The sequence below is a fragment of the Oncorhynchus tshawytscha genome, linkage group LG30 (genome assembly GCF_018296145.1).
Source record: "Oncorhynchus tshawytscha isolate Ot180627B linkage group LG30, Otsh_v2.0, whole genome shotgun sequence".
Lineage (NCBI taxonomy): Eukaryota > Metazoa > Chordata > Actinopteri > Salmoniformes > Salmonidae > Oncorhynchus > Oncorhynchus tshawytscha.
Genome location: NC_056458.1, coordinates 6,211,261 through 6,237,969, shown reverse-complemented (window position 1 = coordinate 6,237,969; position 26,709 = coordinate 6,211,261). Strand labels below are relative to the sequence as shown.

Below are 26,709 nucleotides of genomic sequence, written 5' to 3'. Positions count from 1 at the left end.
CAGGACAAATTAGCTAGCAACAGCAAGCTAGCTAAATAGGACAAATTAGCTAGCAAGTGCAAGCTAACTAGCTAAATTGCCATAAATGTTTAATGCTTTTCGACCTTTCCCCAAATTAATGTCATTGGTTTAGTGTTTGTTTAGATATTTTAACCTGCGTGTAGTGATCGCGTTTGGTGTAGGGGGACAAAATACATTTATGCACAATGTCGCACGATGGCGCACGAGCGCAGGCGGTTTGGGTTCCGTGTTAAACCAATCATTGGGACCACACACCCACTCCACCGGCTAGTGATAGCTTTACAATGCTTGCAGTTAGCCACTGATTCCTTCCAAACCACTCATTGTTGAATTCTCGATTTCCAACTTGTTGTGTAACGGTTATGTCTGATGGCCGATGAGCACCAATACGTTTTATCTATAATTTGTCTTCATTTGTCACCCTGACCTGAGATATCTCTGTTTTCTTTATATTTTGGTTAGGTCAGGGTGTGACTAGGGTGGGTATGCTAGTTTTTGTATTGTCTAGGGTTTTTGTATGTCTATGGTGGCCTGATATGGTTATCAATCAGAGGCAGCTGTTTACCGTGGTCTCTGATTGGGGATCATATTTAGGTAGCCATTTCCTTTTTGTGTTCGTGGGATCTTGTCTATGTAGTTTCCTGTCAGCACTCATTTGTATAGCTTCACGTTTTGTTATTTTGTTAGTTTGTTCAGTGTTCATTCTTTAAATAAATAAGAATGTACGAATACTACGCTGCGCCTTGGTCCGATCCTTATAACGAACGTGACAGAAGATCCCACCACAAACGGACCAAGCAGCGTGGCCAGGAGGAGCAGACATCATGGACATGGGACAAGATTTTGGACGGTAAAGGATCCTGGACGTGGGAGGAAATCATGGCTGGAAAGGATCACCTACCATGAAAGCAGGTGGAGATAGCGCAGGAGGAACGACAAAAATACGAGGGGACACGGCTAGCACAGAAGCCCGAGAGGCAAGAGGACTGCAAGGAGGCATGAGGACTGCAGATGTGGCCAGGGCAATAAATTGCAATGTCCGTACTGTGAGACACCTAAGACAGACCTACAGGGAGACAGGACGGACAGCTGATCGTCCTCTCAGTGGCAGACCACGTGTAACAACACATGCACAGGATCTGTACATCCGAACATCACACCTGCGGGACAGGTACAGGATGGCAACAACAACTGCCCGAGTTACACCAGGAACGCACAATCCCTCCATCAGCGCTCAGACTGTATGCAATAAGCTGAGAGAGGCTGGTCCTCACTAGACATCACTGGCAACAACGTCGCCTATGGGCACAAACCCACCGTCGTAGGACCAGACAGGACTGGCAAAAAGTGCTCTTCACTGACGAGTCACGGTTTTGTCTCACCAGGGGTGATGGTCGGATTCGCGTTTATCTTCGAAGGATTGAGCATTACACCGAGGCCTGTACTCTGGAGCGGGATCGATTTGGAGGTGGAGGGTCCATCATGGTCTGGGGCGGTGTGTCACAGCATCATCGGACTGAGCTTGTTGTCATTGCAGGCAATCTCAACACTGTGTGTTACAGGGAAGACATCCTCCTCTCTCATGTGGTACCCTTCCTGCAAGCTCATCCTGACATGACCCTCCAGCATGACAATGCCACCAGCCATACTGCTCGTTCTGTGCGTGGATTCCTGCAAGACAGGAATGTCAGTGTTCTGCCATGGCCAGCAAAGAGCCCGGATCTCAATCCTATTGAGCACGTCTGGGACCTGTTGGATCTGAGGGTGAGGGCTAGGGACATTCCCCCCAGAAATGTCCGGGAACTTGCAGGTACCTTGGTGGAAGAGTGGGGTAACATCTGACAGCAAGAACTGGCAAATCTGGTGCAATGTCTGTGGAACTTGTTCAGTTTATGTCTCAGTTGTTGAGTTTTGTTATGTTCATACAAATGTTTACACATGTTAAATTTGCTGAAAATAAACACAGTTGACAGTGAGAGGACATTTCTTTTTTTGCTGAGTTTATATATTTTTATTTTTTATCCAGAACATTAACCATGTGTGTTCTCTTGTTTTGTACTGTTCTGTAGTTTCGACCCAATGATTAGTCTGACAAACAAAGAACTTTGCGTGCTGCAGTCATGGATCAAAGCTGGTGAGACATTCAATGACAGCATCAAGAGATATGCAGTATGTAAGAGAGGTGTTTTTGGGACCAAATCGTGACTCTTGTCCTGCTAGTAGCCCGTGTGAAAAACAAGTGTTTGAAAACATGTTATCTAACATCTAAGGGGATTTTATATACAGTGCCTTGCGAAAGTATTTGGCCCCCTTGAACTTTGCGACCTTTTGCCACATTTCAGGCTTCAAACATAAAGATATAAAACTGTATTTTTTGTGAAGAATCAACAACAAGTGGGGCACAATCATGAAGTGGAACGACATTTATTGGATATTTCAAACTTTTTTAACAAATCAAAAACTGAAAAATTGGGCGTGCAAAATTATTCAGCCCCCTTAAGTTAATACTTTGTAGCGCCATCTTTTGCTGCGATTACAGCTGTAAGTCGCTTGGGGTATGTCTCTATCAGTTTTGCACATCGAGAGACTGAACTTTTTTTCCCATTCCTCCTTGCAAAACAGCTCGAGCTCAGTGAGGTTGGATGGAGAGCATTTGTGAACAGCAGTTTTCAGTTCTTTCCACAGATTCTCGATTGGATTCAGGTCTGGACTTTGACTTGGCCATTCTAACACCTGGATATGTTTATTTTTGAACCATTCCATTGTAGATTTTGCTTTATGTTTTGGATCATTGTCTTGTTGGAAGACAAATCTCCGTCCCAGTCTCAGGTCTTTTGCAGACTCCATCAGGTTTTCTTCCAGAATGGTCCTGTATTTGGCCCCATCCATCTTCCCATCAATTTTAACCATCTTCCCTGTCCCTGCTGAAGAAAAGCAGGCCCAAACCATGATGCTGCCACCACCATGTTTGACAGTGGGGATAGGGTGTTCAGGGTGATGCGCTGTGTTGCTTTTACGCCAAACATAACGTTTTGCATTGTTGCCAAAAAGTTCAATTTTGGTTTCATCTGACCAGAGCACCTTCTTCCACATGTTTGGTGTGTCTCCCAGGTGGCTTGTGGCAAACTTTAAACGACACTTTTTATGGATATCTTTAAGAAATGGCTTTCTTCTTGCCACTCTTCCATAAAGGCCAGATTTGTGCAATATACGACTGATTGTTGTCCTATGGACAGAGTCTCCCACCTCAGCTGTAGATCTCTGCAGTTCATCCAGAGTGATCATGGGCCTCTTGGCTGCATCTCTGATCAGTCTTCTCCTTGTATGAGCTGAAAGTTTAGAGGGACGGCCAGGTCTTGGTAGATTTGCAGTGGTCTGATACTCCTTCCATTTCAAGATTATCGCTTGCACAGTGCTCCTTGGGATGTTTAAAGCTTGGGAAATCTTTTTGTATCCAAATCCGGCTTTAAACTTCTTCACAACAGTATCTCGGACCTGCCTGGTGTGTTCCTTGTTCTTCATGATGCTCTCTGCTCTTTTAACGGACCTCTGAGACTATCACAGTGCAGGTGCATTTATACGGAGACTTGATTACACACAGGTGGATTGTATTTATCATCATTAGTCATTTAGGTCAACATTGGATCATTCAGAGATCCTCACTGAACTTCTGGAGAGAGTTTGCTGCACTGAAAGTAAAGGGGCTGAATAATTTTGCACGCCCAATTTTTCAGTTTTTGATTTGTTAAAAAAGTTTGAAATATCCAATAAATGTCGTTCCACTTCATGATTGTGTCCCACTTGTTGTTGATTCTTCACAAAAAAATACTGTTTTATATCTTTATGTTTGAAGCCTGAAATGTGTCAAAAGGTCGCAAAGTTCAAGGGGGCCGAATACTTTCGCAAGGCACTGTAATTATAATGCAGGGATAATAATAATAATAATAATAATCGTTGGATAACAGATCGGCTCTCTGAACTCATTATCTTCAATGTAATCAAAAATTCAAAAAGGTTAAACCCTTAGGTTTTAGGCCTGCCATATGTCATGGAAACATTGTTTTAAAGTTCTATGGTGGTTACAGTCCTAACCCTGGAACGGGTAGCACCATAGAAAGAAGCTGGCTTGATGAAAACTATGTCCATTTCGTTTGTTCTCTTTTTATTTAGTTTATTTATTTAACTAGGCAAGTCAGTTAAGAACACATTCTTATTTACAATGACGGCCTACTCCGGCCAAACCCGGACGATGCTGGGCCAATTGTGCGCTGCCCTATGGGACTCCCAATCACGGCCGGATGTGATACAGCCTGGATTCGAACTGTAGTGACGCCTCTTGCACTGGCTCTTTGGGTCTTTGGTCGCCATGTCATTTTTTGAAATAAACAGCTAGTTTTTTAATGGTAACTGTTTTAAGGGTGGAGTTTAGGGCAGGGTGAGGAGTACTGAAAAGGTGTGACTCCAGATTATAATAGGCCTTAAGTATACAGCAGATCGCCGATTGTCCTATGCTGTAACAACATACTGTAGCACCATGACCAGGATCTCTATTAATTTAAGTGAGCAGATTATGGCTCTCAGGAGGAACGGAAAATTGCGTATCAATTCATAAATCATGTGCCATGAAATCGGTACATTGAAAATCTCTTCCCAACTAAAAAGATGAGAGATGCCTGTAATTTTCATCATAGGTACACTTCAACTATGACAGACAAAATGAGAAAAAAATCCAGAAAATCACATTTTTTTATGAATTTATTTGCAAATTATGGTGGAAAATAAGTATTTGGTCAATAACAAAAGTTTATTTCAATACTTTGTTATATACCCTTTGTGGGCAATGACAGAGGTCAAACGTTTTCTGTCAGTCTTCACAAGGTTTTCACACACTGTTGCTGGTATTTTGGCCCATTCCTCCATGCAGATCTCCTCTAGAGCAGTGATGTTTTGGGGCTGTTGCTGGGCAACACGGACTTTCAACTCCCTCCAAAGATTTTTTCTGGGGTTGAGATCTGGAGACTGGCTAGGCCACTCCAGGACCTTGAAATGCTTCTTAATGAAGCCACTCCTTTGTTGCCCGGGCGGTGTGTTTGGGATCATTGTCATGCTGAAAGACCCAGCCACGTTTCATCTTCAATGCCCTTGCTGATGGAAGGAGATTTTCACTCAAAATCTCACGATACATGGCCCCATTCATACTTTCCTTTACACGGATCAGTCGTCCTGGTCCCTTTGCATAAAAACAGCCCCAAAGCATGATGTTTCCACCCCCATGCTTCACAGTAGGTATGGTGTTCTTTGGATGCAACTCAGCATTCTTTGTCCTCCAAACACGACGAGTTGAGTTTTTACCAAAAAGTTCTATTTTGGTTTCATCTGACCATATGTCATTCTCCCAAACTTCTTCTGGGTCATCCAAATGCTTTCTAGCCAACTTCAGACGGGGCTGGACATGTACTGGCTTAAGCAAGGGACACGTCTGGCACTGCAGGATTTGAGTCCCTGGCGGCGTAGTGTGTTACTGATGGTAGGCTTTGTTACTTTGGTCCCAGCTCTCTGCAGGTCATTCACTAGGTCCCACCGTGTGGTTCTGGGATTTTTGCTCACCGTTCTTGTGATCATTTTGACCCCACGGGGTGAGATCTTGCGTGGAGCCCCAGATCGAGGGAGATTATCAGTGGTCTTGTATGTCTTCCATTTCCTAATAATTGCTCCCACAGTTGATTTCTTCAAACCAAGCTGCTTACTTATTGCAGATTCAGTCTTCCCAGCCTGGTGCAGGTCTACAATTTTGTTTCTGGTGTCCTTTGACAGCTCTTTGGTCTTGGCCATAGTGGAGTTTGGAGTGTGACTGTTTGAGGTTGTGGACAGGTGTCTTTTATACTGATAACAAGTTCAAACAGGTGCCATTAATACAGGTAACGAGTGGAGGACAGAGGAGCCTCTTAAAGAAGAAGTTACAGGTCTGTGAGAGCCAGAAATCTTGCTTGTTTGTAGGTGACCAAATACTTATTTTCCACCATAATTTGCAAATAAATTCATTAAAAATCCAGGATTTTCCCCCCTCATTTTGTCTGTCATAGTTGAAGTGTACCTATGATGAAAATTACAGGCCTCTCATCTTTTAAGTGGGAGAACTTGCACAATTGGTGGCTGACTAAATACTTTTTGCCCCACTGTATATATTTTTATATATTTTTTAACTGGTATATATTTTTATTTATCACAATTTTCTTTAACCAATTTTGGTCTTTAATGCAGGGCCGACAGACAAGTTCCTTACCTTTCCCCCCTTCCACTTGATAAAGGTTCCAATTAATAATTTTTTTTAATCAATTAGTATATTTGAGTTTAACCACAATGTTTATTGTATTATTTGTTCTGTATTTTCTAGTGGATTAAACTGAAATTGCAACCAACTTTCTATGGCTTGTTTAAAAAATAACAATATTTTGGAGATTATTTTGTTTTCATATAACCAAAAGTGAGCGGTTGTAATCTGAATAAAGGGGAAAAGACCATTCTTGAACATGGGGTGAGACATTCTTACTAATTTGTAAATAAAGCCAGTTTGTTATTTTGAATGATTTATTTCTGTTTTTAGAGGTCTGAGAAACCAAAAGCCCACCGTACCTATTTTAAGTATAATTCCCCCATATTTACCAAAGTTCTCTCTTATTTTGTTGTTGCCTGATGCAGGACTCTATTGCCAGAGAAGAGCGACTCTCAGACTGAAAACGGCTCCTTTAATTTATGAAAAGATAATCCATTTGTGCCACAGTTTAGACTACCGATAGATCAGCGTTCTAACTCCCCCTTCTGATAGTGTGGTGTAATGACAGAATGCCACCATCTACCACTAACGGTCGCGGCATAAAGCTTGTAACTTTTAAAGGAAGAACCACTGTAGCATCTAACAATTGGATTTAATTATTTCCTGCACACCGCTTGATGATGCCAACAACTAATTTATTTTCAGAACCATCCACTGACCACGGATATACCCTCCGACGTGGTAAAAGCGTAGCAAAACAGTCCCAGACACAAGTCGGTAAGTAAGTCACACGTGGGTTTTTACGAAAGATTGCCTCTCTCGAGCTGTTCTCACTCTTGGTGTGACGAATCATTCCTTTAGTAAACGTTATTACTGCAGTGGGTTTGTAACATGTGCAGCCCATCTGTGGTATTCATTTATTATTGGATGATGGGACGCGGTCATACCAGTCATTTCAGTTAGAAGAGTGCTCTTACACTCTGTGTATTATATATTATATATGCATACCGAGTATTGTAGCACGTTAATGTGCCTTTTCAGTGCATTTGGCCTGTCAAGAGAGTTAGTAATTATTAGTTGGACAAGCCTAAGATGGCGCCGGAGCACGTTACGTTGGAAATTGTATTAGGTCCCACTCTTTCCGGGGTCCTTATAGGAATTAATCATATTCCATCCATTCAATCCTTCATAATGCCCTAGGCATTAATGTGTTAATACTTCCACCTAGTGGTGCTTTAGTTTCAGCCCTTTATATGTAGTAACATGGTTATAGTGATGCCTTTATAGTTTACACAAGCAGTCGAAAGTTTTAGAACACCTACTCATTCAAGGGTTTCTTAACTTTTACTATTTTCTACATTGTAGATTAATAGTGAATACATCAAAACTATGAAATAACACATATGGAATCATGTAGTAACCAAAAAAGTAACCTAATATTTTTATTTGACATTCTTCAAATAGCCACCCTTTGCCTTGATGACAGTTTTGCACACTATTGGCATTCTCTCCAAAGTCTGTACCAGAGTTGCAGTGATGGGACACGACTGTAACTACCAATTGGATATCACAAAATTGTGGAGAAAAAGGGGTAAAAACTACCACAAAACATTTAGAGGTGAAGAGGACATAAGGAATCGAAGAAAGACAAATTGAGAAAGAGCTTATCCCTGAATCCCAAATCAACCCTAGCCCTTACACCATATACACTTGTGTAGACCTGAGCAGATTGGATAGGTGCAATATGGGGAACAATTAAACTTGGCCTGGATCAATTCTAATTTTATTTATCACGTGCCGAATACAACAGGCCTTACCATGAAATGCTTACTTCCAAGCCTATAACCAACAATGCAGTTCAAGAAAGAGTTAAGAAAATATTTACTGAATAAACTAAAGTAAAAAATACAAATTAACACAATAAAATAACAATAATGGGGCTATATACAGGGTGTACCGGTACCGAGCCAATGTGCGGGGTACAGATTAGTCGAGGTAATTTGTACATGTAGGTAGTGGTGATATGACAATGTATAGGTAATAAACAGTGAGTAGCAGCAGTGTAAAAACAAAGTGGGGGGGTGTCAATGTAAAAAGTCTGGGTGGCCATTTGATTAATTGTTCAGGTGTCTTATGGCTTGGGGGTAGAAGCTGTTAAGGAGCCTTTTGGACCTAGACTTGGCCCTCCGTAACCGTTTGCCGTGCGGTAGCAGAGAGAACAGTCTATGACTTGGGTGACTGGAGTCTTTGAACATTTTTTGGGCCTTCCTCTGACACTGCCTAGTATATAGGTCCTGGATGGCAGGAAGCTTGGCCCCAGTGATGAACTGGGCCGTATGCAATACCCTCTGTAGCGCCTTACAGTCAGATGCCGAGCAGCTGCCATACCAGGCGGTGATGCAACCGGTCAGGATGCTCTCGATGGTGAAGCTGTAGAATATTTTGAGCATCTGGGGACCCATGCCAAATCTTTGCAGTCTCCTGAGTGGGAACGGTGTTGTTGTGCCCTCTTCACAAGTTTCCTGGTGTGTTTGGACCATGATAGTTTGTTGGTGACATGAACACTAAGGAACTTGAAACTCTCGACCCGCTCCACTACAGCCATGTCAATGTTAATGGGGGCCTGTTCGGCCCTCCTTTTCCTGTAGTCAACGATAAGCTCCTTTGTCTTGCTCACATTGAGGATGAGGTCGTGGATGAACAGGGAGTACAGGAGGGGACTAAGCACGCACCCCTGATGTGCCCCAGTGTTGAGGATCAGCGTGGCAAATGTGTTGTTGCCTACCCTTACCACCTAGGGTCAGCCCGTCAGGAAGTCCAGGATCCAGTTGCAGAGGGAGGTGTTTAGTCCCAGTGATGAGCTTTGTGGGCACTATGGTGTTGAACGCTGAGCTGAAGTCAATGAACAGCATTCTCACATAGGTGTTCCTGTTCTCCAGACGAGCAAGGGCAGTGTGGAGTGCGATTGAGATTGCGTCATCTGTGCATCTGTTGGGGCAGTACACGAATTGGAGTGGGTCTAGGGTCTACCTGTAACCTGTGTGTTTTCTTTCTGCATCCTTCTATGCCTCTATATCTTTCCCTTTTATTCTGCTCTTGTTCTTCAGGATCTAGGGTTTCTGCCATACTCTGAGACGTGTACCGTATCCCTTCCCCAGACCTGGATCCACCTGATGTCCTCCATGATCAACCACCCTCCAAGATCCCACTGTTCATTACATTATCTACAGCTACTATTAATGTCATGTGGTTTCATCTAATCTGCTAAGGACCTGGGCTTGACATATCATCCTGGGAACAGTGAGATACACAGATGGACTACACTGCGAACACTCCAAGAGCAAAGTGAACAGCTGTGCCTGGACTTTACCGTCTCCCTCTTCAAGTCCACCTTCTGAGACTGGCTGCCTGTGGAGGGAAAGTGACTGGCAGAACCACCTGTAGCATCCACCTCTTCTCTATACCACACGCCAGCACGGGGAAAAAAAATAAACACCCAAACCCTACTTCTGACAAGACTGCCCCCCTCTCATATGTACTTTTCTTCTTCTTTTTTTTTAAATACATGATTTAACCATTACTTAACTAGGCAAGTCAGTTAAGAACAAATTCTTATTCACAATGAGGGCCTACCCAGGCCAAACCCGGACGACGCTGGGCCAATTGTGCGCAGCCCTATGGGACTCCCAATCACGGCCGGCTGTGATACAGCCTGGATTCATACATTCAAACAACTTTTTCATATTATAATCTTAAAATATTGGCAGGTAGTTTTTTTCCACAGGCTGTTCATTTAATTCATTTGTTGTAAATCCCTTTTGGTATGTGTGAGTTCAACATTATTCACCTGTCTGACCTGCGTTATATTCCACCACAAGTGTACTGCTGTATTACTGAGATATGTCTATGCCATGTGGTGGAGTAAGGAAGGTAGGGGAAAATAATTACAATAGGACTAATAGCATACTTGAGTAAGACAAGGGAAGATGAAAAAAAAAGCCAGAGGGACCAGTGTACGACTTGAACTTATTTGCACATGAATTAATGTTAATAGCTTCATGGGAGCTCACTTCCCGTTCTGAGAGAGGAGGGGGGTAGCAGCGGCCTGGTGCCCAAAGCGAGACAGTCATGCGAGACTTCATACCACTTTCCACACAGCAGGTGTATGGTGCAGTTGGGACAAAAGTTGGCATTCAGACATTTAATTGATAGTGAGGGACACATTCAACTTTACATCTGGTAAGTAGAGTTCCTAGAGATTATACGTTTTTTTTTGTGATCCGGCAATATTGTGGTAGGGTTATTTTCCGTCGCCATAACGATGCACAGCTCAGGGAGTCCAACCAATGCACATACTCCCGACGTTGTGTCTCAAAGCTACTACGGAAACATAGCTACCTGAAGGAGAAGCTTGACTCTCTCGATGGGAGCAACCGCCGTTTCGGAGATGGCAGCGGAGATTCCACCAGCCAAGAAATCCTTTGCGAATGAAACTGCGGTCTCATTCATTGTGAGATGTTGGAAGATGACTTGCAGACGGAACTCCCAGATATCCCGTCTGCCCTCCAACAGCGGGTGGCAGGTATAACATACACCGACTTTCCCGGCACCACCTGTTAAAGGGGCAATCTGCAGTTGCTACATACATTTTTATGACAGAATTGAATATGCACCCACTGATGCTTGAAGAATAACGTAGAAATGCCTCAATGAGCTGTCGTACCCCATCAGAACCCAAAATATAAGCTTGTTTTATTCCAATGTTTGTAAACAAAGTAAATGTAAACAAACACAATATAGCCTCAAAACATGGTTAGAGCTATCATGTTGATGTCATGGATGGTCAGTCCTTGCATCCATAGCTCTGTATATACATTTGAGAGTGGTTACAGTTTTCCAGCCCCATCCCTCAGTTTATTTAAAAAAAATATATTTTAACCGAAATAGGGGTGAGGCATGGTTATTGTATGAATAGCTGATTGCCGCTTTAAGCGAAACACGACAATCTGCTTGCGCATGTCCAACGAAGAAGCCCATTTGGCATGGCTGCAGGTTAAGTTACAAGGTTCGGTATGGGTTAAGGTTAGGGACTAGAGCTCTTCACGGATCCACCTGTACCCAAGACCCGAGTAGGTCCAGATTCAGAATTCTAAATAATGTCACGGGTCTTGGTCAGATCTGATATGATTGTCATGGGTATGTGTACTTTACACTGACTTGACCGGAAGGGCCGGTACAGATCCTAACGCGACTGCTGCAGTAGAGAGAGGGAGATACATTTTTATAATGTATGCTGCTGCTCTTGCTTTTCACAAGAGGTAGCTTGTTGTTGTTGGCCAATCATAAGTCAGCAAAAGCTTCCGTGTGTGGCAAAAGTTAGGAAGTATCTTATGGAAGATGGAATTAAAATGACAGAATTAAAAGTTCAAGGAGAAAAATAGGCTACAAAGACCAAGAGCTAACAGGTAGACTGCTACTTAACATTTCAATGGAGTAAAGCGCGTGCCGTGTAGCCTCAATTACCCTAGTTAGCTAATGCTTACTAATTCTCCTGGTTTGATGCAGTCAAGACAGGTACTATGTAATCATATTTGATGATAAATAACCCAGCTATTGCAGGCAGTCTATTATAGGGCGAGTTGGCTTGATTGTTTGCCGTCTCTCCCTCCTGCCTGTTCATCCCCTTCCCCCTCTCCTCCTCCCTGCTCCTCCTGCTCCTCCCTGCCCCCTGTGTCACTCACTCACAGTACAACCCACCCCGCCTGCTAGAGCATCATATCTCTCTTCCACCTCTCACGCGGTATCATCTCCGTTTGATAAAGTAGCTTAAACAATGAGTTTTTTTTGCTGCTTCCCTCACTCGGATCCGACCGGGTCTGCATCTGAACAGGTCTGTCGATATGGAACGGGTCAAGTTGTCCTCTGATCCGTTTGGAACGGGTCTCTAATTTAAAAAAATGTGTTTATGCGTATTGGGTCTTGGTGGGAAAGCCCCAGCTGGGTCTGTGGAGACCTCTATAGGGATGTCAGCAATGACTGGAGGCAAAGCATCAACACAGTCAGCTTGCCTCAAAGTATCTCTTCAGGTCATCCCATACAGAACAAGTCAGTCCATAAAGTCAATATTTTTGGCATCTTCATTTATTTTTTGGGGTGTTTGGCAGCATCTTATTTATCTTTCTCTGGCTGCTTCCCCATTCTCTGGATGCATCTTAATTCTCCACACTTATCCCAAAGTGTGCACTAGTACACTTTCGCCCATTGATTTAAACGCACTCTAGCCAATGTTTACACAATTTCTATACTTTTAAATCCATGTCAGGATGCAGTTTATGTCCTTAAGCCTGAAGTGTGCTCTTGATCACTTGTTTTAATTAATCTGAAATAAAATGACTGGTATGCGCATTATGGTGGGAAATCCCCCTATCTCTTGTTTACACCAATCAAATCAAATGACAGTTGGGATGAAAGGCACAGGTATGTACAGTTGAAGTCGGAAGTTTACATACACCTTAGCCAAATAATTTAAACTCAGTTTTTCACAATTCCTGACATTTAATCCTTGTAAAAATTCCCTGTCTTAGGTCAGTTAGGATCACCACTTTATTTTAAGAATGTGAAAAGTCAATAATAGTTGAGTGATTTATTTCAGCTTTATTTCTTTCATCACATTCCCAGTGGGTCAGAAGTTTACATACACTCAATTAGTATTTGGTAGCATTGCCTTTAAACTGTTTAACTTGGGTCAAATGTTTTGGGTAGCCTTCCTCCTGACAGAGCTGGTGTAACTGAGTCAGGTTTGTAGGCCTCCTTGCTCGCACATGCTTTTTCAGTTCTGCCCACAAATGTTCTATTGGATTGAGGTCAGGGCTTTGTGATGGCCACTCCAATACCTTGACTTTGTTGTCCTTAAGCCATTTTGCCACAACTTTGGAAGTATGCTTGGGGTTATTGTCCATTTGGAAGACCCATTTGCAACCAAGCTTTAACTTCCTGACTGATGTCTTGAGATGTTGCTTCAATATATCCACATAATTTTCCTCCTCATGATGCCATCTATTTTGTGAAGTGCACCAGTCCCTCCTGCAGCTAAGCACCCCCACAACATGACGATGCCACCCCCTTGCTTCACGGTTGGGATGGTGTTCTTCGGCTTGCAAGCCTCCCCCTTTTCCTCCAAGCATAACGATGGTCATTATGGCCAAACAGTTCTATTTTTGTTCCATCAGACCAGAGGACATTTCTCCAAAAAGTACGATCTTTGTCCCCATGTGCAGTTGCAAACCGTAGTCTGGCTTTTTTTATGGCGGTTTTGGAGCAGTGGCTTCTTCCTTGCTGAGCGGCCTTTCAGGTTATGTCGATATAGGACTCGTTTTACTGTGGATAAAGATACTTTTGTACCTGTTTCCTCCAGCATCGTCATAACGTCCTTTGCTGTTGTTCTGGGATTGATTTGCACTTTTCGCACCAAAGTACGTTCATCTCTAGGGGACAGAACGCGTCTCCTTCCTGAGCAGTATGACGGCTGTGTGGTCCCATGGTGTTTAAACTTGTGTACTATTGTTTGTAGAGATGAATATGGTACCTTCAGGCATTTGGAAATGGCTCCCAAGGATGAACCAGACTTGTGGAGGTCTACAATTTTTTTCTGAGGTCCTGGCTGATTTCTTTTGATTTTCCTATGATGTCAAGCAAAAAGGCACTGAGTTTGAAGGTAGGCCTTGAAATACATCCACGGGTACACCTCCAATTGACTCAAATGATGTCAATTAGCCTATCAGAAGCTTTTAAAGCCATGACTTCGTTTTCTGGAATTTTACAAGCTGTTTAAAGGCACAGTCAACTTAGTGTATGTAAACTTCTGACCCACTGGAATTGTGATAAGTGAAATAATCTGTCTGGAAACAATTGTCGGAAAAATTACTTGTGTCATGCACAAAGTAGATGTCCTAACCGACTTGCAAAAACTATAGTTTGTTAACAATAAATTTGTGTACCTAAGTGTATGTAAACTTCTGACTTCAACTGTATATTGCTTATCTATCGCTATCATATATATATATATATACTGTATATATATATATATATATATATATATATATGTATTTATTTTGTATTTTTATATATATAATCCAACCCATACTTGTGTCTATGCGAAGCACAACTTCCTACCCATAACAGATTCCCTATAAGAAAACATTTGAGAGTTTAAGAAATGTACCTACACTCGTCATGCATGATGATGGATAACTGTGTCCTGTGTATCAGATCATTTAAATGTAATTAATATTATATCTGCATTTAGAATTAATCAAACTTAGTTGTCATTGTCTTGTTTTTCTTTACAGATGTCATCTTTTAGAAGAAAACAAGCTACGCTGTTTACAGAGACCTGACCAGAGGCATGATAGCATGTACACTCCTGGAAAACAGAATGGAAAATGCTGCACACTGCTGCTCATGCTCCCAGGTGATATTTATTTACAACTTTTCAACCCTTAGGTCTTCATCAGGCATCCATATCCCAGGATGGAAGGTCCTATTTATATGGGCAGTACTCAGTGACATCACTTCCTGAAACAGGAGGTAAAAAAATGTATAAACTAGTTTCACAATATGAATATTCAATGTATCAAAATATATGATGGTACACAGAGAATGTGATCAATATTTATAGTAATATACATACACATACAATATTCAATTAGGATAATTTAAAAACGGTTTCAAGTCAAACTCCTCGTTAAGGCCAAGAGGAGACCGTGTTCAGTCTGTGGATCCAGAAAGAAGTTTCCTCTCAATATCCCCTCCCCCGCGTGACATCTTGACCCTTTGTATTCCAATGTATCTCCGAGAACTAATAGGATGTCCAGCTTGTACAAAATGAGCAGCAACCTGATTTTTTGTTGTCTCACCTGTCCGTATGTTGCTGCGGTGCTCACTGATCTGTGTCTTTAGGCTTCTACAGGGTTTCCCTATGTAAGACAACACCCAAAGTCGCCGCCCCACACACAGAGCAAGACATGGTAATAAACCTGTCCAACAGGTCTATATCTGATACATGTTCATCTGCCCTAGGTAAGGCACGATCATTTGTCCCAACATCACAGGCCAATGACTTTGATACAGTTACAGACTTTCAAACGTTTTTTTTTGCGTAGTTTGAGATTGACTACACTTCTTTGGTAATGGGGTTGCTCCCTATGCACCTGCCAATATTAATCTATTGAACGATATTGGCAACCAGACAGGAAACTGAAACAAGTGCTAATGTTTTTCCAATTGATAACCTCAAATGACAATGAACTTGACTCTCGCCCTGAGGACATGACGAGGGAAAATACATATTTCAAGAGGAAAATAACATTTTTTGACCACCCAAAAGAAATCCCTCTCTTGAAACATATTGCCGCCTAGTTGAGAAAGATGTACATAATCTCCTGGCTAAGAAAAAATAATACAAGGTATTCCACAATATGTCCAAAGCAGAGAAATAATCTCTTATGTGACTGAAAAATGACTCCAGTATCCTTATAAAACCTGCCGACAAAGGAGGTGCAATAGTGATCCTAAATGTAGCAGACTATGCAAAGGACATTCTGAGACAAATTCTGAGACAACTTAGTGATGCTGACTCCCAAAGTACCCTACTAATCAATTAAAGTCTCTGATCCATGATATATTGTCAACCTTTTTGAATGAAGGGGAAATTACAAAGACAGAATATGACTAGATTGAAGTTGACTGTCCAACCGCACCTGTCATAGACGCTCTACCCAAAATTCACAAGATCATGACACCACCTATACCAGGCAGGCCCATTGTGAGCAGTAATGGATCTCTGACAGAGAATATCTCTCCCTTTTGTAGACCATTTTGTGAAACCCTGGGCGATCTCCCTCCCCACGTATACTAGAGACTCTATTGATTTTATAAATTTTTTGAAATCTGTGGACTATATACCTGAAAATTCTATTTTGTGTATTTTTGATGTTACCAGGTCTATATACACCCCCATCAGGGCGGCCTAGAGGCCCTCATGTTCTACCTCAATGAAAGTCCCCCTAATGCTCTACCCAGCACCAATTGTATTGTGGACATGGCTGAACTGGTACTAACCTCAAACTATTTTCTCTTCAGAGGAGACTTCTTCCTCCAGACCAAAAGGACAGTGATGGGGAGCACTATGGCTCCTAATTATACTAACCTATATCTAGGAATGTTTGAAAAACAGGTGGTGCTGAATCCAGACCTTAACCCTTTTCTCTCCAATATTCTCCAAATTCTGAGAAATTTGAATGACATTTTCATAATCTATACTGGGACCCAGGAAGAACTTTTGGAGTTCCATGCTTAGCTAAACTCTATGAATGAACACCTTCACTTCAGCATTAACTATGACCTATCACAAATCAATTTTCTTCATGTGATGGTTAATTAAGGGCAAAACACCCCTCTCTACAGTTCTCTATGGGAAACCTACGGACAAGAATACCCTCCTTAGAGGTGTCAGCTTTCATCCACGTCAACATAAAGAAATGTAGCCTAATTATTAATTCATATATTTAGTTAACATTAGACAGTTAATCCAGAGATTCTTACCTACGCATCGATTCGGCAGTCTCGCACCAGATCATCATGGCATTTGTAGTTCTTTATGATAGCCACATTAGCAGCTAATTAGCATTTCATTTTTGGGGGGTAAATACATGCGAATATATTGATAAAAGTCAGCTTGTCCTAGAGAGATTTACACAGTTATCAAAACGTCACGTTAGGGTAACCCTACATGAAACACAGCCCTTATTTTAAGTGTTTCTAAAATCTATGGGGAAAATGAATGGTGGAAAAACTACTATTGGAACCATTTCCCTGTTTGACCTCTGAGTTTTATGGGTATTATGACTCACACTGTGGTACTCTATAGTCCACTCAGTAACAGTAAAAGGGCTCTCCAAACCTTTTCCTGGAGAGATACCCTTCTGTAGGTCTTCGCTACAACCCCAGTTGTAACGATTCAGTTTATCAACCAGCTAATTATTAGAATCATGTGTACTAGATTAGGGTGGCTGCAGTTCTGCAGCTGTGAGCTGGAACCTGGGGCTGACTATATTCAACCTGTTTGAAAATGATCAGGACACCGCAAGTGCCCGTGAGAGCCAATAACCTCAAATCGGTATGTGATTACACTTTACGAGCTGCGGCGTTACATTTTACTCCGGGTTTGCTCTGATTTCCTCCGACTTGGAAAAATACGCCAAGAGCTGATCGGGAGCCATAGATCGGAAGTGCCGGGAAGTCGGGAAAGAACAAGTTCAGACTAGGATACATTTGAAAGGTCATCGAACTCGGAATTCAAAATCTTTCTCTTTGATAACAACATTTATCCACAAAGAATTGTTGCGCCACCCTGTTCAAGTGAGCACATCACAACAAGGTGAGTCCAAAAAGGTCTTATATGCTGCTGCATAAATTATGTAATATGCCAGGGAGATATGTATACAGTAGCTAAGAAACGAATACTAAGTGTATGTTGTGTAGGAAGCTGTTAGTAGCCCATGTGCCTCATCCTAATAATTTGGCCTATTTTCACCTCTTAATTTTGCTTAACGTTACTGTTTCTGACTCGGTGGTGCACATGTAGCCTATAACCTGTTTTTTGAGCAATGTCATCATCTAATATTGTAAGAGCTTTCATTGACAGCTTATATGCCCCCTTTATTTATCCTATGATTCTGACTTGGTGTACAGGGAATGTTCTGCATTCTGTCACTGTACATTTCAAAAGTGCTGAACACATAGTTATATTGACTATGTCTTAGTTCGCTCATTAATGTCTTAATTGAAATTACGGAATGCCTCTTATCCACTCATCGTTCCCTTATGCCATCTCAATTGTCAGTAGAAACCATATTTGTTTAAACAAGTCAGCCATATCAGCTACGTTTTTTAAAAAGGCAGTAAATGAGGCTAAATGAACTGTTTCACTGCCAGACAAGGCTCTGCTGACAGCCAGGTGTAGCGGTGGTAAGGATTCACTCCATTGTGCTGGAAAGAAAGCTCTGCTGTTGGGACAGCTTTATGTAGGCCCTAAGAGTTTTGTGGGCACCACTTGTCACCATTATAGTGCAATTAATGTATTGTTTAGTGTTGTGTTGTGTAGTGGTCTTTGCTGCCATATACACCTAAAAAAATGTCTTTGAGTTTACCCCACCAAGATTTACATGCTAAAATCGCCACTGTGTACAGTCATTGTTTAAAGTCTCAGTAAGCTAATTTGTGATACAGTGAAGGTTAATACACATATAGGTGAATTTGTCCCAATACTTTTGGTCCTCTAAAATGGGGGGACTATGTACATAAAGTTCTGTAATTTCTAAACAGTTCACCCGATATGGATGAAAATACCCTCAAATGAAAGCTGACAGTCTGCTCTTCAATTATATCATTGTATCATTTCAAATCCAAAGTGCTGGAGTACAGAGCCAAAACAACAACAAAAAGTGCCACTGTTCCAATGCTTTTGGAGCGCACTGTATGTTAGCTCTAATGATACATTAGATCATGTATTGAATATTTAACCACCCTGTAGTGACATTCATGAATGGCTTGATACAGTTTTATGAATGGCTTGATACAGTTTTATGAATGGCTTGATACAGTTTTATGAATGACTTGATACGGATTTCTCCATACCCACTTTGAAGTAATGGTTTACACAAAAATGCATGAAATAAATGTTCTTTACACTGAATTGTTTTGACATTTACAAAAACAGTCCCAATCTGATGGTGGACACCACATTTGCAGTGCCAGCCTTTCATGATTATGCTTACAATGGTGACTGGCAGATAATTACAACTTGGGTTTTTTTCTTGATAATTTATTCTGTTAAACACTGCTTCTTTGTATAGTTGCAGACCGTTGCCCTGACGGTATTCATTAACAGCTAGTTGTAATCTGTCCTAGTTCCTTAATTAAACATCACCCATTGTAATGCTCATTATGGTTTCTGATTTTACTTTACATTTCAGGTCACAGATGGTACCAGATATGTGACTGGTAGCAGGCTTGCTGACAGAGAACAAATTAAGTTTGTGGTCTTACCTGCAAAAGTTTGGGAAGATCACAAAAGAGATGACACCAGCTCATCGTGTTGACACCCTCATTGATTCCCTCCTCTATTACTTAGCCAGGGTCAGGGCAAGGTAGGAATTTAAAACTAGGAATCAGTTAAGTATTGAGAGGGCCCATTTTTCAGGATTGTGTTGATATCCCATCATTTTGCACAGAGTATAACGGCAATGTATTTTAAAGTATCTATGACGTGTATGTTCCCCTTCCTGTTTTAGCACTGGAAACACAACTCTGGCGGCAGAAAGTCCTGGAGGAGGAAACCGAGGCAAAGGAGGAGTTGATGGTGCTGCTATAGGCAGCATTCCAGGTTAGATTCCATGTGTTTTGCTCATATCTTTTGTTTATATGTAATGATCCCTTTCTCCCAATTCAATCAGTTGAATATGTCATAGGCAGCACACTGTCGGACGTAGAAGTTTGAACCCGTCAGATAAAGGAGACCCTCACAGGCAAGAGGATGTTGTCCCTGATACGTGGAAACTCTTGCCCAGCAAGTAGTTGCTACATCGCTGACCTAAGGTTTTATCCCAATCTATAGACACCCCTTTCTGTCTGACTTAGCCCTGCCATTCATGACAGACACGTTCCTATAGCCTACTGTGCGCTGTGTCTTGGGACCATCATCTCTTGGATCTGCATAGCTACTCCCTGTTGCTTTATACTCTGATCACCACCTCCTGCTATCACCTGGCATTTTCCACTACATATCCCAGAAACTTAAGTGCTCCCTCCCCTGCTTAGTAATTTCGTACCTGTAAACAGGTTGAAAATAGCAGATTTGGGCACTAATAAGAGCCTAAATTGTAATGTAGTGGCTATACAGTAACATGCTATATATGATGTCAGAGCTCAGGCTCTGCGATTCATAGCTCTGTATGGGTTTTGACTGACAGTTGTTCTGAACTTGAGCACTGCACGCGGCAAGCAGTCCCCCCGGTAATTAGGCAACTTTTGCACATTTCTTGTTGTCTGAGTGGGAGAATGCTTTAAATGAAAATGACTCAATGTATTTTGAAAGATAAGACGTGGATGATATAATAAATACCACTTCATACAAGCATGCCAAACACCCGTGAGTCCAAAATTGCACTTCACATTTCCAAATCTTAAAACTCATGTCATATACAGTGTCAAGATGACATGGCATCATACCCTGGGTGGTTCTGAACAAAATGAACCTACGTTTGTTTATTGTGAAGGAAATTCGCCGTGGCACACGCACCTGCAACTCATGACTCCTTTCGATGCGCGGAAATACAACTATGTTGTATTTCTGTGTTTGGCCTGGTATGGTTCTCAATCAGAGGCAGCCGTCGATCGGTGTCTCTGATTGAGAATCATACTTAGGTAGTGTCACGTTCTGACCTTAGTTCCTTTGTTTTGTCTTTGTTTGAGTATGGTCAGGGCGTGAGTTGGGTGGGCAGTCTATGTGTGTTTTTCTCTATGTTGGCGTTTTGAGTTCGGCCTAGTATGGTTCTCAATCAGAGGCAGCTGTCAATCGTTGTCCCTGATTGAGAATCATACTTAGGTAGCCTGGGTTTCACTTTTGGTTGGTGAGTGTTTGTTTCCGTGTGAGTGTTTGGGCCACACGGTACTGTTTCGGTTTTCGTTTTGTTCACATCGTTTATTGTTTTGTATTTCAGTGTTCAGTTCATTTTGAATAAATCATCATGAACACTTACCACGCTGTGCTTTGGTCCGATCCTTCTTCCACCCAAGACAACCGTTACAGGTAGCCTGGTTGTGGGTGATTATTTTCCGTGTCAGTGTTTGCTCCATACGGGACTGTGTCGGTTTCCATTTATTCTCTTATTCTTTAGTTTTCTGTGTTCAGTTATATTTCATTAAAATTATATTATGGACAATTACCACGCTGCGTATTGGTCCGATCCTTCCTACTCTTCCTCAGAAGAGGACGAAAACCGTTACCAAGTTATTTTTATGGAAATGGTATTGTTTGAGTTAGATTATATTATTATATTGTATTCCAGTTATGAACTATACTGAACTAAAATATAAACGCAACATGTAAAGTGTTGGTCCCATGTTTCATGAGCTGAAATAAAATATTTCCCATATCCACAAAAAAGCTTATTTCTTTGCACAACTGAAGAATTTCTGCACAAACTGTCAGAAACTGTCTCAGGGAAGCTCATCTGCGTGCTTGTCGTCCTCATCGGGAGTGACTGCAGTTTGGTGTCAGAAAAATAAGTGTTAAGTAAAAAATAGATATGTAAAAAAGAAAAGCAACATAATTAAAGAGCAGTAGCGAGGCTTTAAAGAGTAACAATAGTGAGGCTATAAACAGGGGATACCGGTACAGAGTCAATGTGCAGGGGCATCGGTTAGTTGACGTAATATGTACATGTAGGTAGAGTTAAAGTGACTATGCATAGATAATAAACAGAGAGTAGTAGCAGCGGCCTTATGCTGTTAAGAAGTCTTTTGGACCTAGACTTGGCGCTCCGGTACTGCTTGCCGTGCGGTAGTTGAGAGAACAGTCTACAATTTTTAGGGCCTTCCTCTGACACCGCCTGGTATAGAGGTCCTGGATGGCAGAAAGCTTGGCCCCAGTGATGTACTGGGCTGTACGTGTAGCAGTGTGATGTTGATTCCCTAGATTATGCACCAAGTTGCACACAATGACCAATTCAAATAGGTCAGGTCAAGAGGGGATGTTAATAATTTGATAATAATAATAATAATTTAGTGTATTTTTACATTTTTTATTACAGCTGCATAGCTAATGTTTTTCTTTGGCGTACAAACACTTTTTCATATCAATATTGTACATACATGTGATTGTAAAAGTTTTGTATATTTTGGTTTGGACCATCGCGGATTATCTGTATTTCCGTACCCCCTTGGTGTTCTCTTTTGCCTGACCTTCGGCTAGAAAGGTATGTTGTCCTTGGCTCCGAAATTGTTTAATATAAAACCGTCATAATGTTACACAATGTACTGTTATGCTACCATAAGTTTGTTACAATGTGGATAATATATTTATGTTAACAAGTTTCACAAAGCTCGCTAACTAGGGTATCTATTGTAACTTGTGAGTACTTAAGATAGTGTTTGAGTGAGTGTCCATGTGCTTGCGCAGGTGCCTGAGAGCTAGGACTGCGCCAAGGGTTAACATAATGTGTGTTGTCTCTTCGTGTGCAGGGCAAATAAAAATATTTCAACTAGCAGACCTTCAGTTGTGGCAGCGTCCTAATTAAAAGTACGCAACCCAGAATGAACTACGCTACATACGCACTACCTTCTGTAATGCGTTGCGGATGGAGGCCGAGCAGTTGCCATAACAGGCAGTGATGCCCTCGATGGTGCAGCTGTAGAACTTTTTAGGATCTGAGGACCCATGCCAAATCTTTTCAGTCTCCTGAGGGGGAATAGGCTTTGTTGTTCCCTCTTCACGACTGTCTTGGTGTGTTTGGACCATGATAGTTTGTTGGTCATATGGACACCAAGAAACTTGAAGCTCTCAACCTGCTCCACTACAGCCCCCGTCGATGAGGGGCGTGCTCGGTCCTCCTTTTCCTGTAGTCCACAATCATCTCCTTTGTCTTGAGCATGTTGAGGGAGAGGTGGTTGTCCTGGCTCCGTACGACCAGGTCTTTGACCTCCCTAGCACAGCCATTGAAGAGGAGTGGAACAACATCCACAGATCAACTCTATGCTAAGGAGATGTCTAGCTGCATGAGGCAAATGGTTGTCACACCAGATACTGACTGGTTTTCTGATCCACGCCCCTACCCTTTTTAAGGTATCTGTGACCCACAGATGCATAACTTTATTCCCAGTCATGTGAAATCCATTGATTAGGGCCTCATGTATTTATTTAAAATGACTGATTTCCTTATATGAACTGTAACTCAGTAAAATCTTTGAAATTGTTGCATGTTGCATTTATATTTTTGTTCAGTGTAATTTGCTCATCCGTATTGACATAGATGTTATTTTATGTAAATATGTTGTGCTATGGTCCATATTCTAGCATTTACTTGCTGACTGTAGCGGTTTTCTAGTGGTGATGAAGGAGAGTCGGACCAAACTGCAGCGTGTCGATTGCGATCCATATTTATTAAACAAAAACGTAAACACGACTAAACACTAAACACTACAAAACAATAAACATAAGGAAAACCGAAAACAGCCTATCTAGTGCAAACTAACAGAGAGTACAAGTAAGACACTAAGGACAATCACCCACGACAAACTCAAAGAATATGGCTGCCTAAATATGGTTCCCAATCAGAGACAACGATAAGCACCTGCCTCTGATTGAGAACCACTCCAGACAGCCATAGACCTTGCTAGACAACCCACTAAGCTACAATCCCAATACCACCACCAAAACCCCAAGACAAACACACCACAATTACAAAAACCCCATGCCACACCCTGGCCTGACCAAATACATAAAGATAAACACAAAATACTTTGACCAGGGCGTGACAGAACCCCCCTAAGGTGCGGACTCCCGAACGCACCTCAAAACAATAGGGAGGGTCCGGGTGGGCGTCTGTCCATGGTGGCGGCTCCGGCGCGGGACGTGGACCCCACTCCTTTAATGTCTTAGTCCCCTCTCCCTTCGTCCCTGGATAGTCCACCCTCGCCGCCGACCATGGCCTAGTAGTCCTCACCCAGAACCCCACTGGACTGAGGAACAGATCGGGACTGAAGGACAGCTCGGGACCGAGGCAGCTCGGGACTGAGGGGAAGCTCGGGAGTGAGAGAAAGCTCAGGAGTGAGAGAAAGCTCAGGAGTGAGAGAAAGCTCAGGAGTGAGAGAAAGCTCAGGAGTGAGAGGAAGCTCAGGAGTGAGAGGAAGCTCAGGAGTGAGAGGAAGCTCAGGAGTGAGAGGAAGCTCAGGAGTGAGAGGAAGCTCAGGCAGGTAGATAGATCTACCAGCTCCTGGCTGGCTGGTGGTTTCAGCAGATCCTGGCTGACTGGCAGATCCTGGCTGACTGGCAGATCTGGAAGAGTCTGGTTGACTGGCAGATCTGGAAGAGTCTGGTTGACTGGCAGATCTGGAAGAGTCTGGTTGACTGGCAGATCTGGAAGAGTCTGGTTGACTGGCAGATCTGGAAGAGTCTGGTTGACTGGCAGATCTGGAAGAGTCTGGTTGACTGGCAGATCTGGAAGAGTCTGGCTGACTGGCAGATCTGGAAGAGTCTGGCAGACTGGCGATGCTGGGCAGACCGGCGACGCTGGGCAGACTGGCGGTGCTGGGCAGACTGGCGATGCTGGGCAGACTGGCGATGCTGGGCAGACTGGCGGTGCTGGGCAGACTGGCGATGCTGGGCAGACTGACGACGCTGGGCAGACTGACGACGCTGGGCAGACTGGCGGTGCTGGGCAGACTGGCGATGCTGGGCAGACTGGCGGCGCTGGGCAGACTGGCGACGCTGGGCAGACTGGGGGCACTGGCGGCGCTGGGCAGACTGGCGGCACTAGCTGCTCCATATAGGCTGACAGCTCTGGCGGCTTCTTACAGACTGACCGCTCTGGCGGCTCCGTGCTGACTGGCAGCTCCTTGCAGACTGGCAGCTCCTTACAGACTGACAGCTCCGTGCAGACTGACAGCTCCGTGCAGACTGACAGCTCCTTGCAGACTGGCAGCTCCATGCAGACTGGCAGCTCCATGCAGACTGGCGGCTCCATGCAGACTGACTGCTCTATGCAGACTGACAGCTCTGGCTGCTTCATGCAGACTGACATCTCTGGCTGCTCCATGTAGACTGGCTGCTTCATGCAGACTGGCAGCTCGGGCTGCTTCATGTAGACTGACAGCTCTGGCTGCTCCATGCGGACTGACAGCTCTGGCTGCTCCATGTAGACTGACTGCTTCATGCAGACTGACAGCTCGGGCTGCTTCATGTAGACTGACAGCTCTGGCTGCTCCATGCAGACTGACAGCTCTGACTGTTCCATGCAGACTGACAGCTCTGGCTGCTTCATGCAGACTGGCAGCTCTGGCTGCTCCATGTAGACTGGCTGCTTCATGCAGACTGGCAGCTCGGGCTGCTTCATGTAGACTGACAGCTCTGACTGCTCCATGCGGACTGACAGCTCTGGCTGCTCCATGTAGACTGGCTGCTTCATGCAGACTGGCAGCTCGGGCTGCTTCATGTAGACTGACAGCTCTGACTGCTCCATGCAGACTGACAGCTCTGGCTGCTTCATGCAGACTGGCAGCTCTGGCTGCTCCATGCAGACTGGCAGCTCTGGCTGCTCCATGCAGACTGACAGCTCTGGCTGCTCCATGCAGACTGGCTGCTTCATGCAGACTGGCAGCTCTGGCTGCTCCATGCAGACTGACAGCTCCATGCAGACTGACAGCTCTGGCTGCTCCATGCAGACTGACAGCTCTGGCTGCTCCTTGCAGACTGGCAGTTCTGGCTGCGCTGAAACAGGCGGGAGACTCCGGCAGCGTAGGAGAGGAGAAAGGCTCTGGCTGCGCTAAACAGGCGGGAGACTCCGGCAGCGCAGGAGAGGAGAAAGGCTCTGGCTGCGCTAAACAGGCGGGAGGCTCCGGCAGCGCTGTAGAGGAGGAAGGCTCTGGCTGCGCTGGTGCTGGAACTGGTGGTACTGGATCGAGGACACGCACAGGAAGCCTGGTGCGGGAGCTGCTACCGGAGGGCTGGGGTGTGGAGGTGGTACTGGATAGACCGGACCGTGCAGGCGCACTGGGGCTCTTGAGCACCGAGCCTGCCCAACCTTACCTGGCTGAATGCTCTCGGTTGCCCTGCCAGTGTGGCGAGGTGGAATAGCCCGCACTGGGCTATGCAGGCGAACCGGAGACACCGAGCGCAAGGCTGGTGCCATGTAAGCCGGCCCAAGGAGACGCACTGGGGACCAGATGCGTAGAGCCGGCTTCATGGCATTTGGCTCGACGCTCAATCTAGCCCGGCCGATACGCGGAGCTGGAATATACCGAACCGGGCTGTGCACCTGCACTGGAGACACCGTACGCTCCACAGCATAACACGGTGCCTGCCCGGTCTCTCCAGCCCCCCGGTAAGCACAGGGAGTTTGCGCAGGTCTCCTACCTGGCATAGCCATACTCCCTGTAAGCCCCCAAGAAATTTTTGGGGCTGACTCTCGGGCTTGCTCTGCGCCGCCGTGTTTTCCTTTTCGACTCCATTTATAGCCTTCTTCGCACTGCTCAAGCGAATCCCATGCGGGCTCCTGCACTCTCTCTGGGTCGGCCGCCCACCTGTCGATCTCTTCCCACGTCGTATACTCCATGCCATTGCTGTCCATAACGTCCTC

The 26,709-nt window shown here is 43.7% G+C and overlaps 1 protein-coding gene and 1 long non-coding RNA gene across 2 annotated transcripts in view; both read right to left on the bottom strand.

Annotated features, from left to right (window-relative positions):
* The window catches only part of LOC112228151 (ADP/ATP translocase 2-like), a 32,296-nt gene extending 21,408 nt beyond the window's left edge, over positions 1–10,888 (bottom strand). The window contains exon 1 of the mRNA XM_024393275.2: positions 10,694–10,888. Within this exon, the coding sequence (XP_024249043.1) occupies positions 10,694–10,804 (111 nt within the window). The 5' untranslated portion in view covers positions 10,805–10,888. The remainder of the gene's footprint in view (positions 1–10,693) is intronic.
* Positions 10,889–14,753: 3,865 nt separating this feature from the next.
* Positions 14,754–15,258, bottom strand: LOC121841425. Its single transcript, XR_006080451.1, has 2 exons — positions 14,991–15,258; positions 14,754–14,869 (listed from the first exon to the last, which is right to left on the bottom strand). It is a non-coding gene; the product is annotated as an uncharacterized LOC121841425 (long non-coding RNA).
* Between the last annotated feature and the right edge of the window lie 11,451 nt (positions 15,259–26,709).